The sequence below is a fragment of the Epinephelus moara genome, chromosome 23 (assembly GCF_006386435.1).
Source record: "Epinephelus moara isolate mb chromosome 23, YSFRI_EMoa_1.0, whole genome shotgun sequence".
NCBI classification, from domain to species: domain Eukaryota; kingdom Metazoa; phylum Chordata; class Actinopteri; order Perciformes; family Serranidae; genus Epinephelus; species Epinephelus moara.
The window spans coordinates 15,310,766-15,324,639 of record NC_065528.1 but is presented as its reverse complement, the minus strand read 5'-3'; the positions used below and the strand labels follow the sequence as shown (position 1 = coordinate 15,324,639).

The 13,874-nt window shown below is 42.6% G+C and overlaps 1 protein-coding gene across 1 annotated transcript; it reads left to right on the top strand.

Moving 5' to 3' along the window:
- Nucleotides 1–305: 305 nt before the first annotated feature.
- Nucleotides 306–13,008, top strand: LOC126384889 (uncharacterized). Its single transcript, XM_050036261.1, has 11 exons — nucleotides 306–731; nucleotides 3,325–3,717; nucleotides 4,911–5,264; nucleotides 5,352–5,717; nucleotides 5,924–6,126; nucleotides 6,223–6,330; nucleotides 7,978–8,070; nucleotides 8,498–8,608; nucleotides 9,310–9,433; nucleotides 11,466–11,726; nucleotides 11,910–13,008. The coding sequence occupies exons 1-11, from the start codon at nucleotides 389–391 to the stop codon at nucleotides 12,722–12,724; spliced, it is 3,171 nt and encodes a 1,056-aa protein (XP_049892218.1). The 5' UTR covers nucleotides 306–388; the 3' UTR covers nucleotides 12,725–13,008.
- Nucleotides 13,009–13,874: the final 866 nt, after the last annotated feature.

The following is a 13,874-nucleotide window of genomic DNA, read 5'->3' as shown; positions in this document are numbered from 1 at the left end:
TCCACTGGCACGGCACGGCACGCCTTTGCCCTGCTGTGCGAGCTAAACCGCTATCAAGCTTTCAGTGTTATTACAACGTCTCTGGACTCAACCGCCGTCACCGCCCGCCCTCAACCAAGCCAGCTGCATTCTACAGGTTAGGAACACATGACCCGCCCTCCTCCCACTCTGATTGGCTAGTACTTTTTGCCTTCATTGTTTGGATTGGTTAGTTTTAGACAGAGAAATGCGATTGGCTAAGGTTAAGGTAAGGGTTAGCCAATCAGAGGCAGAGTGAGGCGGGTCATTTCTAGCTGAAGGGGCGCCATTTTGAAAAAAAGTAAACACATTCACCAGCTACTAACTTCTCAGTTTTTGTCAGATTTAAAGCAAAAATAAGGAAAAGGACATGGAGCCTCTGGCGAGGTGGACTAATGACGAGACTCAGGCGCTTATCTCAGTGTGGTCGGAGGAGAAAATACAGCGCGGCCTGGAGGAATCGTTCAGAAATGAGAAAGTATACAGGGAAGTGTCAGGTAGGCTGGCAGCCATGGGGATGATTCGCTCTGGGAAGCAGTGCAGGGAGAAGATAAAGAAGCTTAAACAAGAATACAATAGAATAAAACAGCAGGTTGAGACAGACGGGGCCAACACACAGACCTTCAAGTGGTACGACCAAATGGAGACTGCCATGAGTGAAAAGCCAGCAATGACACACATTACACAACTTGGCAACTCAGACATGGAAACAGGTAAGCAACCATAAATTCACCTTAGTTTATTGTTCAATCAGGTTTTTAGCAGAAATAAAATATGTCAGGGACCATGTACAGACAAACACAAGTGTCAAACTTAAAGTTTGCATTCACCTAGCTGCAGTTTATCAATAGGTAAACACAAACAGTAGAAAACACACTACATACAATGCAAAATACACAATGTAAAATGAGTCTTATGATTTTTTTTTTCATCGTCCATCCAATAAAAACACCTCACTTGTCAAGGGTGTCTTGTGCAGATGTATTAAAATATAAAGAATAAATGCAAATTAATATTTTAATCTGTTTCAATGCTCTTTTTCCGCAGTATACACTGGTACCAGCTGCTCTTTCTCACTTTCTCTTTTATATGTTGTCTTATGCAAAACATTTACACCACCAGTTGGGTTCTTTGAATTTAAAAAAAAAAAAGCAATCAATCAATTTTATTTATAAAGCCCAATATCACAAATCACAATTTGCCTCACAGGGCTTTACAGCATACAACATCCCTCTGTCCTTTGGACCCTCACAGCGGATAAGGAAAAACAAAAAAACCCTTTAACAGGGGAAAAAAAACGGTAGAAACCTCAGGAAGAGCAACTGAGGAGGGATCCCTCTTCCAGGACGGACAGACGTGCAATAGATGTCATACAGAACAGATCAACATGATAAATTAACAGTAATCCGTATGACACAATGAGACAGAAAAAGAGACAGAGACAGAGAGAGATGCAGGACAGACGGTAATGACAGTAGCTTACAACAACATTAATGAAAGTAACAATATAATTATAATTACAGCTATTGTGGTACAATATGTTGAAAGTATATGTTAATATGTGATAGCATACATATGTGCCAATAATCATATGTGTATAATAACAGTAGAAGTATGACTAATGATAACAGCAGCAGCAGGAGGCATCTGACAGGACCATGGCACGGTATAAATGAATCATTTATACGACCAGTAGTTTATTAATGACTGGCATTCATGATTACTTTGAAGTTGTCTTTTAGACTAAACAAGATGAGGCAGAAGCATGTGACTCAGTGATGACTGATACCTTTTCAACAGTCATGGGCTGGCTTGGTTTGGCTTGGCTTGGCTTGGCTTGGTTTGGGCCCTCAGCCCAGCACAGCAGGGCCTTGTATTTCCATTACAACAGGGCAACCTTCTTGAAGGTGCATCTTAAATTGATGATGTCCTGTCTTAAGTGATGACGTTAAAAAGCAGCAGGCTGATCCACGGCTAAAGTCCCCTGTTATTTTTGTTACACATGTTTTTCAACAGTAGGGCAGGTAAAAGAAGTTTACCTGTTGGAGGTGAGCTGAAGAAATGTTGAGTTTTCAAGCAGCAACTTCACACAACGTCTTGGTATCTAAAGTAAAAACAGGACGCAGGAGAGAAACTAAACTCCAAACCACAAAGATTCAGTTAGAAGCTACAAAAGACTTTAAAAAACACCGTTGTCTCTGATCTCCTGCAGACAGAGAAGAGTAGAGTCTCGCAACACACACATGCTTGTTTCAGGGGGAGTCAGGGTCGGGGGTTGGCTGTGGTCGGCGCGAGGTCACTGCTACCCACTTGTGGGTGGGTGGCCCGGCCTTTGGACCCACTTTTGAGAAGGTCCATCTCCGGTGCGGCTTGGCGTGGCACGCTCCGTCTTAACTGACAATGGAAACACAAATCGGCGTGGCCTGGCTTTACTTGGCGCGGCCAAGAGTGACAATGGAAAAAGGGTCTGAGTGTTGTATTTTTTTAAGGCAGGCCCTGCACTCAGTCAAAAGCTCCTAAATAAAGTCTTTCGATGGATACAGTGTGAGCAAAAATAGGTTAATTGACAGAGACGAAATGCTGTTTAGAATTCCTCCCGTTTCCACCAAAAACTTATGGTATAGTATCAAAAGTAACCTCTAAGGACGTGTACCTAGATCTGTCCACCGCAGACAGTACCCTTAAACTGAGGTGGGGTTGTTGTCACTCACTGCTCTGTCCAGCTCTCCTTTGCATTTCCTTTTCAAAGGTAATACAGAGGGATGTCTGCACCTCATTTATCATCAATGGAACAGGGTCACACGCTGACATTTTTAGAACAAAAAAGAACGGGCTGGAGTGAGAGTCTCTCAGTAGGATATTTAAAAATAGCATGTTTGTGCATCGAGTCCTTTTCAAGCAAGAGCAATGGTGTTGTGGTGCCCAAGCGTGCTGGAAGGACGCTCTACCTTGTTTTTTCTCCAAGGGAAGATAAGAATAAATGTTGATTAACATTCACATACATCTTTTAAATGCTTAAAACATCCTTTTATTTTATAGTTATGGTTAGTTTTCTATTGACCCTATTGCTCGGAACCCCACCAGAGGGGTGATGAAAATTAGACGGTTCTGTTGGTAAAATAACCGTTCTAATGAGTACTGAACTGAACTGAACCGGACTGCTTGGTGCAAACGAGGCATACTAAAGTGGTTGTAGAACACCACCTTCACTTGTGAACTCACTACATCAATTCTTCTTAAATGCACTGCCTTCTAAAAATGTACACAGCTTATCTACTGTCATGACTTGATCTACTGCTTCCACAGATGCGTCCTTGGGCCATTGGTCAAATAAAGAGGTCCAAGCATTGTTGAGACTTTGGGCAAACCCCACTGTTCAAGAAGAGCTTCTCCTCAACACGAGGAATAATGAAATTTATGCCGGCGTCAGTGCTAAACTAGCATTGCTCGGATTCAACAAGGAGCCAAAGCAGTGCCGGGAGAAAATCAAAAAATTGAAGCAGGAGTACAAGAGAATCCAAACCGGTGAATACAAGATTGGAAGCCACAGCTCCCATAAAAGTGTATGGTTTGCCATCATCGATGAAGTCCTCAGTCCCAAGGCTGCAGCAGCGAGGCGTTCAGGAACAACAGAGGCCTCCTTCACAGAGCCCTCACTGCTCAGTCCCTCACCGTCTGCCCTGGATGTGGACGCTGATGGTAAGAAGAAAAGTCTAGACAGATTATTTTCTTTTTTGCTTGCATATTTTTGATGTATGCAATTTCAGACAAGCTACAGCAGGTGTTGCTAGAGAACACATATGGGAACATGGGAAGTTTGATGTGTTGGACACATAATACAGTGCAGGAACAGCTTTTTTTATGGGAACTTTTTACCAGCCTCAGCTCTCTTCTTTTTCTATATTACATGTTGTTATATACTTTGCCAGACCAGAAAAGCCTTCAGAGGCATCGTCGGGGTGGTTTCGACCTCTGAGTTATCTCACAGATACAAGAGCGTAGGTTCGTGTTAACATCAGGGGCAGGGACACATATGAAATGGGTGCTTGGGGTTCATCAAACATTTTAAATGATGTATTCTGGTGAATTTTTAAGGCATCCATTAATTTTGTCACAAAAAAACTTGAATGTTCAGCGTTCATGGAGTTTGAATCTGCTATGTTCGAAAGACGCCGGGCAACTGGGGCAAGAAAAACAAATGTTAAAATTGGATCCTTAAAAAGCCAGGGAAAAGTTTTGAAATTTCGTCCGCGAAAATGTAGGGGAACCCTGCATGATTATCTTATTAGTCATTACATAATTAAAGAGGGCAGAACGGTGATGCAGTGGTCGTATTGTCACGTCACAGCAAGAGGGTTGCCCATCTGTGCGGAGTTTGCATGTTCTCCCTGTGTCAGCGTGGGTTTTCTCATGATACTCCGGCTTCCTCCCACAGTCCAAAGACATGCAGGTTAATTGGTGATTCTAAATTGTCCGTAGGTGTGAATGTGAGTGTGAATGGTTGCCTGTCTCTATGTGTCAGCCCTGTGATAGTCTGGTGATTTTTCCAAGGTGTACCCCACCTCTCGCCCAGTGTCAGCTGGGATAGGCTTCAGCAGTTATGGAAAATGAATGAATGAATCTTCAATTTACCTTCCTTTTTTTTTTTTTTTTAAAGATATTTTTTGGGGCTTTTTTAGTCTTTAATGTATAGGACAGACAAGCGTGAGGGGGGGAGAGAGAGAGAGAGAGAGAGAGAGAGGGAGTGACATGCAGCAAAGGGCCACAGGCTGGAGTCGAACCCGGGCCGCTGCGGCAACAGCCTTGTACATGGGGCGCCTGCTCTACCACTAAGCCACCGGCGCCCCAATTTACCTTCCTTTTGTTGTATTTTGCTTTTTGTACCTTCACAGATGAACCCCAGTGGTTCCCTGATGAAGTCCAAGTGCTGATGACCCTCTGGGCTCAACCAAACATTCAGAAACAGCTTCTCACCTCAGCAACAAGCAATCAAGTCTTCATGTACCTCAGCAGTGAACTGGCACTGGTGGGGTTTAACAAGACACCACAGCAGTGCAGTCTTAAAGTGGATAAACTTAAAGAGGAGTACAGAAGAATGAAGAAAGCAGAACCATGTGGGGACGTTAGAAACGACTGGTTTGCTATCTTGGATAGTGTCCTTGGCCCCGGGGGAGAGACTTCTACAGAGGTGGATTCATCTGCTGTGCTGACAAAAGCTAAATCACCAGAACACCAGCCAACAAATGGTCTGTTTAAAACCCAGTGACAAAACAGGTTTATCTGTAACTTTGAGAGCTTTCACTGTATTAACTGTGTTGCTATGCTTTCAACAGATATGTCACCGGCTATTTGGACATCAGATGAAATCAAAGTGCTGGTCACCCGATGGGCAAAGGAGAGTACCCAGAAACAGCTTCGATCAGCTCACAGAAATGAAAGAGTGTTCGCTGAGTTAAGCGCCGAGCTGGCCACTTACGGCTTCGATAAGACCTCCAGACAATGCAGGACAAAAATAAAAACGTTGAAACACCAGTACAGACTGGTAAAGGAACAGAAGGACCTTAAAAAGCAGAAAAGCAGGTGGTTTGTCATTCTGGATAAAGTCCTTAGCCGTGAAGCAGAAGCTGAAGACATGGATTCAGCCCCCACGTTTGTGCAGACATCACAGCAAGAACTTCCTGAAACAGAGGAAGACTCAGGTAAATAAGCTACTGTTGTACTTCTCTGTGGCTTACAACTGTGAGTCTCTGCGTCCACTGGGTTATAGTTGGTGGTTTTGCATGTTTCTAGTTCATTGTTAGCATTTTCTTGGCAATCACTAGGAGTATCCTCAGTGTATACCTCTGATCCTTGCTATATCTATTTTTAGATAGTGTCATTACATGCCTTCCTGTCCCATTTTCAGGTTGCCGCTTGTCCTTGTCTTCATTGTGTCTCCTGGTTCCAACCCTGCGTCTGATGTGTGCCTTTGCCTGGCAAGTGGTGCAGTGCTGTAATGTGCCACATTATGGAAAGGTGGAGGAGCTGGTGAGGCTGGTGACAGAGCTGGCTCCAGAGTTGCTGACGCCCAAAGAGAAAGTGCAGCTCCTGCTCAGACTGAGGGCGAGGGTAAGACACATCAAACATCACAAGACACCCAAAACTGACTTACCGAGCGCTTGCTTTATAACAGTATACAAGTGTCTGTTTCGGTGTCTCTTTCAGATGGTGTTGGAATTGTGTCGCAGTGAGAGCACAGCCCACCTGCTGAACGTTCAGCCTCACCTGGAGGTCATTCAGAACCTCGCCATGGTCTCCACCTGTGATCAGCAGGTACGTTTTCAGGAATACTGAGCTGAAACCAGCATAGAGCTACAGAGCGGTGAGTTGGTTCTCAGTTGGATCTGCAGCAAAAACACCGCTTTCATATCACAAAGTCTCAGCTGATCCACTGTTAATATCAAGAATATTTTGCAGTGGAGCTTTAAATGGAAATATTTCTTCAATTAGGCGTGAACTTTTCCCGTCTCCCTGCCCTGCTGTTGTCACATGTTAGGACAAGCTCCTCTGTTGTTCCTGCAGGAGACAGAAGGGAAAGGTTGCTGAACTTTGTGAGGTCAAAGGCTGAATCTTCAAAGTCCAAATTAAGTAGCATTCCCCTTTTAACCCTTTAAGTCCTTTGAGAGATCATTAGGAGCATCATCTATGGGTTTGCACCTCACTTTGCTCGAGGCAATCATCTCTTTCCATCTAACGCTCAGGATGGACCCCATGCCTCCGTCATTCCCTTGGGATTTCAGTCCAGGCAGATTTCTCCTTGATGTTTAATTGATGTTTCCTCGCGTCGCTTTTAAGTGAAGATGCAACTCAACTCAACTCAACTTTATTTATAGAGCACTTTAAAAACAACCACAGCTGAAACAAAGTGCTGTACAAAAATAAAAACATAAGACANTGCAGGAAGAGACAGTACTGCTGAGCCATTTTGACAGATCTTAATTTATTTTCTTGTGTTATTGAATGTTCAAATTCAGGACTCTTTATTTAATTTAGGCGACTCTACAAGTGGCACCCTACATCATGCTTTTGTACCTGGTAGGTGGCCTGTGCAGCCACTCTCTTCCCGCTGTTACAGACACCAGCAGGCTCCTCTACTTCTCTTAACTTAATAAGAGTTGATGTATTTAGTTTGCTGGTCTGTCAGCTATTAATTAGTCTGACTCACCAGATGTAAACTGTGGCTATAAGCCTGCCATTGAGGCAAGCATTCTCCCATCTGCGCATTACCATTTCCAAATTCCCTTTGCTATGGGAAACAACAACATGCAATAAGGCACGCCTACTTTTTTGTTTGAGGTGAATTGATAAAAATATCTAGAACGAGAAAACAACTTGTGAACACACCTTGGAAAAGCACAGACTGTCTCACAGGAATCTGGTGTCTGATATTGATTCGTTTTGTGACACAGCCAGCCGGAGTTGATGTGCCACATGTATTTATCTCTGGCAGCGGCGTGCACCAGTGACACTGACTTCACTAATGTACCAATTTGTTCCACTTCACATGAGCTTCTGTGATATTCCAGCTCTTCCAGAACAAAAGTATAGTTAAGCTTCACCTCAATGTGCAACAGTTGAATCACACAGTGACACGACTTTTAATGTATAATAGGTGATTCTAGAGCTGGCACTGTGGAGATAGGTCTGACGACATGAGACGAGCCACCCTTTGACCCTCATGTGATGTACAAGATCAGCTCTCATACAAATACACATATGATGAAAAACAATATTAGACTGATGATTTTCCTTATAGCTGACATCTCTGTGTTTTGGCATGAAGCAGTGATGCTAATTTAAATGAACCTCTGAATTAACGATGCATCTTGTTGATTGGTCAAAAGGGACCTTAAGTCATTCTTTTGAAATAAACATTCATTGTTACCTTATTTTTGTTTGTTTGCTTTTGACACTTCACAGGAGTTGGAGGAGTTGGAAAATTCAAAGTCAAACTTTGTGGATGTTGTTCACATCCTGCTGGAGGACACTGAGGAGAGAGAGATGTTTTTCAAGGTCAGATATTCACTAACACTATCGCCATAACTGAAGCTGTGTCTGATGATGGGCTGTTTAATTGATACTGACTTGTGTTGTAATATTGATACTTTTGTCAGTCATTATTAAGATGGATGAAATGAGTCAGGTAGCTCCGATCTTACCCATAACACACAAGCAAGATAAAGTCACAAAAAATATGTATGTAGGGTCCTACAGGAAGCAAATTGGGGTGCCTAAGTCATTGTATTCAAACATCTCCGTTTCCATCCATCCAGGCTAAAACACCGTTTTAAACTGAAACAGGGTCAGCAGCATTTCCAGAGTTCTCTGTTTTAGGACTAGTAGCGTGGACGCTAGGTGTAACCGTAGCAATAGTTTTGCTTTAAAAATGTAATAGTGTGGATGTAGCATAAAAACTGCTGTGTGTGTGTTTTTTTCCCAGGAGGTCTTCCCCATCCACTATGGCGAGCAGTACGAGGCCACGCTGCACACATTAATATGGAAGTTCATCTCTAAACTGGACAATCTTTTGCCTGTACCGGATATTAAACAGGTACTGAACATTTTTAAGTGATAAACACTAGGGCTGCCCCCTAATAGTCGACCAAACATTAGTCGACCAAAAAGGTCATTAGTCAGCAAGATTTCAAACACAAACAAAAGAAAAACCATGAAGCTCTATCAGGAGCTGCACCTTGTCAAAATAAATCAAAACCTTTATGACTGGACCATGTGGGAATTTAATTTGAAAGGACAGACTGGAAGTGTCCACGCTCAGCAGTAAGACAGGAGTCAGGTTAATTTCCAGGGCTGGTACCTGCGGTTATTCCACAGGCTAGTTAATAACATGTCGGGCAGGAAATCCAAAGTGTGGGATCATTTTGAGAAGGTGAAGGACGAACCCAAGGTGATATGTAAACTCATCTTCATTGGCCGACTACAAACATGACGTATCATCTGAAACATGGAAGTAGCTACATGCCCATTAGCCAACAGCGTCATTAACAGGCGGCTCGCTCAGTGTGTGACGTGCACTTGTAGATTAACTATAGGCCTATATCACTTTTTCTTATCGGAGAATACGCTGAATACATAAATGTAAGATTTGATCACACAATAGTTTTTTGTCAAAGTAACTGTTACGAAGCAAGATACTAAATAAAGAACCAAGAAATGATTGAATATGTTGTTTAAACATGGTCTTTTTGTCACCTGTGCAGCACATGTTTATGATGTGTTTTGCATACGTTACAGACCGCAGAGTGGCTCAGCACTGCCCCCTCTGTCATGGAAGAATGTGGACAGCTGGCTTTGGAACCAGAGCAGCTGAAGGTGCTGCTGCACTTCCACCAGCAACAGTCAGGAGGCGCAGACAAACGTAAGTCGCCTTTTACAGTGTTAAATAAAAACAACTAAATACACTCAGCTGCTATAAACCAACCAGTTATTCTCAATGTTAAGATTTCTTGGAACATTTACTGACTTCAAATGTGGTGGCAGAGTTTGCATTTTTCAGCACTGCGATTTGTGTGTAAAACATGCTTGGTGATATTTTATATATTTGAAACTTATGACTCTGTAATATCACAGCAGTGGGATGTTGATATGTTAGTCAACAGTCAGGCGTCGGTCAATGTCAGGCCATCAGTGAGCGTCTGTCGCCTTAGTTTTTGCAATGTGAACCGCACTGTTGGCACGAGTCAGCAGAGGTGGGGGACTTGAGTCACATGACTTGACTCGAGTCCAGCTCGAGCTACAACCTTGAGGACTTGAGACTTTCTTGATTAACACTGATGAAAGACTCGACTTGACTTTGACTTGGTATTCATGACTTGAGACAGATGACTTGAAAGGACTTGACTTTTTTAATTGAACATTTGGATTTTTCTAGATATTGATAAGTGACGTTTTGTTATTAAAACATGATGAGGCATATATGGCAGCGGGGGAGGAGCCGCCGGCTGATGCTCTGTCCTCCTGCCTGCAGCTCTCCTCAGAGGAATGGCAGTATGTACAGCAGCATCATGAGCTTCACCCTGTGCGTTTATTCACTTGTATCTGCATGACACATGTGAGTTAAGTTTTTAACAACTCATTCAGTATTGAAGGTGCTTTGCAACCAGCGACACACTTTCAGCTCCGGGCCGTTACACACACACACACACACACACACACACACACACAGTCACCACTGTGAGAGCTGATACATGCGCTGCAGCTTTTTATGCTCAGGCTCTGCTCTGCTTTGTATCAGCTTTAGATACTGACACAGTGTGTGACAACTGTGAAAATGTACTTTAAGTATTACAGGTAAAAGTACTGTAAACATGTCCCCTGTGACTGTTGTAATCTATTACTATACATGATCTCATTAGATGATTCTGACTCATGCATTAATGTAAAGCAGGATGTTAGCTCATGTTGAACTATTAAATAATGATTATTTTCATTATGGGTTAATCTGCTGATTATTTTCTCCATTAATCGATTGATTGTTTGCTTTGTAAAAATTCTAGAAATAGTGAGAGATAGCGTCACAGAGCCCAAAGTGACACCAACATAATGTTTGTTTTGTCCAACCAACAGTTCAAACCTCAACATAAAAATTATTAAAATCATTTTTTTAAAAAGCAGCAAAAACAAACCGTCACATTCAACATCTCACAGTCCAACTGTACTTGAATATTTTCACATGTTTTGAGTCCAAACTCTTAATGTGTAAGCTGTCAGATAAGAGTAGTGGCATGAGAAGAAAAGGCTCTCAGATTTGTACTTACAGTACCTGAGTAAATGTGTTTAGTTACATTTCACCACTGGGTGCAGTTTATAATATCTTTATGAGTTTGTGAGTATGACTTTCTTGATTTATAGCAGGCACTCGACTTGACTTGCTTGCTTTTCACCACAGTGACTTGGGACTTACTTGAGACTTGCATGTGTGACTTACTCTCACCTCTGCGAGTCAGCCCTTGACAGGTTTTTTTTTTTTTTTTTGGCTGATTCAGCATTTTGAATTGACGTTGGAGACGGTGGAGCCCGTCTGTGAATAAGAAGAAGAAACGCCGGCGCACACTAAATGTCTTTGGGTCTTTAAACACCATGGGTTGTGTTGTTAATGTGCTGACAAGTGTCTTCAGTCTGTCCTCTTGGTTTTTTCATTTTCCCTTTTATTAATTACAAATACAGACTACTGCCCCCTGCTGGTATGGAGAGTTACTTCCTCTCAAGTTGGAGCAGAACGTATGTGCTAGTTGGCTGTTGCCTGTAGTCTTTGTGGTGTGTTCATGTACAACTTTTTGGTCGAGGCAACAGTCTGCGTGTCACTGCTAGTTCTTTTAAGTACACCTCAACATTATTGCGTGTTTGCAGCTAAGTCTCGATTCTAATTGGTTTCCTGTCTCTCCTCACAGGACACTCTCAAACTCAGGAAATGTTTTTGCCGAGACTGTCTCTTCCTCACAAACCAAACTCGTTGCAGCTCGCTTCAGAGCAACAGGAAGTGTCCTTAGGTGATGCAGATGAAGAAGAGTTTGATTATAGTGAGGATGAGGAGGCTGTTGAGGAAAACCAAACGGGTGATAAACCGACTCTGGAGGACTATAGCGAAGGAGGTGAAGACCTAAAGTTCAAAGAAGAACAGGAGGATGACCTGACAGCTGCAGAGTGCTCAAGTATGGCCGTATCCAGTTATGGACACCATTGAAAATAATTGCTTCCTCATTGAATTTCCATATTCATATTATGTACATTTGTTTATATAACTCTAGTAGTAATTTAAAGATTGGGAAAATTAGAGAATTTAGCACTTGGAAAAATCTGTAATCTAAATCTCCTCATTATTTTGTCTCTTTCAGATTTAAACAGTCATATGCCTTCAAGACTGCACACCTGCTCTTTGTGTCTCTACTCCGACAGCCGTGCGTCAGGTCTTTTGCAGCACATCAGACAGGCGCATCAGGAACCCAACCGACTTCAGTCTAAAGAACCCACGACAGCCAATGAGATGAGGAGCACAACAAACACTTGTGAGTATTGTGGGAAGGTCTTCAAGGATGTGTCAACCCTGAACAGCCACAGAAAAACACACACACTGCCATTCCAATGCGACAAGTGCGGGAAAAAGTACTACTCCAAAGCGTCTCTGGATGTGCACCGCCGGATTCACACGGGCGAGACGCCATATTTGTGTTCGCACTGTGGCCGGGGCTTCAGATCCTCATACAGCCTTGGTTGGCACGTTCGCATACACACGGGAGACCGACGCTACAAATGTCAGATTTGTGGGAAGACTTCAATCCAGCACCTGGCGAGACACATGCGGATGCACAGAGGAGAAAAGAACTATCTGTGTACAGAATGCGGGAAGGCGTTTCTCTCCTCCGGAGAGTTAAGGCTCCACATGAGGCTTCACACAGGGGAGCGTCCGTACACGTGCAAACACTGTGGGAATGGTTTCATAGCAAAGTGCCTGTTGACAGTTCATATGCGCAAACATACTGGAGAGACTCCGTACAGGTGTTTACTGTGTCCGAAATCCTTTCAGACTTTGTACGCACAGAAAAAGCACATGAGGATCCACTCAAACAAGAAGTCCTTCCAGTGTTTGAAGTGTGGCAAAATATTCAGGCAAGAAGAAACTTTTAAAATGCATGCTGAAACACACAATTGAAAATAGTAGCTGGTGTTTAATGTAAGTAGTGTTAAAATTTTGTCATAGTGATTTAAACCACTGGTTTCCAACTGCTCCAGCCACGGGGTCCAGATTTCTCCTTAGTCATTAGTTCAATGTCCACACAGTTTGACAGTGTCGTACTTGGGTTTGGCCATGTTGTCGAGGTAGTTTGCTGTCTCTGTTAAGCAGTTATCCATAAGTCACTCATTCTACAGCAGGAAATGGCACTTCAAAATATAAGCAATGTTCTGGAAATTCACTGTGTTTCAAAATAAAGTGTGTTTTTTACAAACTTGATTGATTTGCGAGTCACTTGTGGTCCATTCAGAATGGACCTGCGGCCTACTTTTGGATTGTGACCCACCAGTTGAGAACCGCTGGACTAAACAGTGCAACTTGCAGCTTGGCGGAGCAGTCTGATTTTTGAAATAATACCATCTCATCTATAAGCCAGTATTGAGTAACCCAGAGTTATTATCTTTTTTTTTCCAGTTCAGTTTAGTTTCAGTTTCCAAAGATGGTTTGCTTGTTTCAGTTTAGTTTTCTTTGTTTTGGTTTAGATTTTAGTAGTGTCAGTATTAGGTTTAGTTTTTTTAGTTATAAAATGGGGGGTATTTTCACACTTTGTGAAGTCAGTTGACTCACAGACATGTAGACATCCCAGTCTCAAGACACGTGCACCAGTGCCTCCTCATGCTTTTTGTGATGACAAATATGACCAAATTGACAAAGACCAAAATTTTACACATTTCCTGTATGTTTTTGTTCTTAGTTTAGTTTTAGTTAACTATATTTCAATCAGGAGAGACTCATTTTTATTAGACGTATGAAATGACGGTAGTCCATCGATATCTATGGTTGTTATATCGTGTTTGGACTAAATATTTTGCTGGATTTAGATCGTCTGGACTTTTATGAGGACTGTTTTTGTATCCCCCTCCCCTCACATCTGAAATCTTGGCGTCATTTTCGATCAATTCCTCTCCTTCGACCAGCACGTTAAACACATCACCAAAACAGCCTTTTTTCACCTTAAGAACATCGCCCACCTCCGTCTATCCCTATTCTTTTTTTCTGTTTCCGTACCCATTTTTGGTCGCCCCTCTGTTGGGGTACCTAGCACACAGATCTGGTACTAAATGGTGGA

Bases quoted from the DNA above. Each gene is read 5' to 3' on its own strand.
- LOC126384889 (XM_050036261.1), top strand. From the start codon at position 389: ATGGAGCCTCTGGCGAGGTGGACTAATGACGAGACTCAGGCGCTTATC. The intron at 5,265-5,351 runs GTCTGTTTAAAA...TGCTTTCAACAG, and splicing joins AGAACACCAGCCAACAAATG to ATATGTCACCGGCTATTTGG. The intron at 5,718-5,923 runs GTAAATAAGCTA...TCCCATTTTCAG, and splicing joins TGAAACAGAGGAAGACTCAG to GTTGCCGCTTGTCCTTGTCT.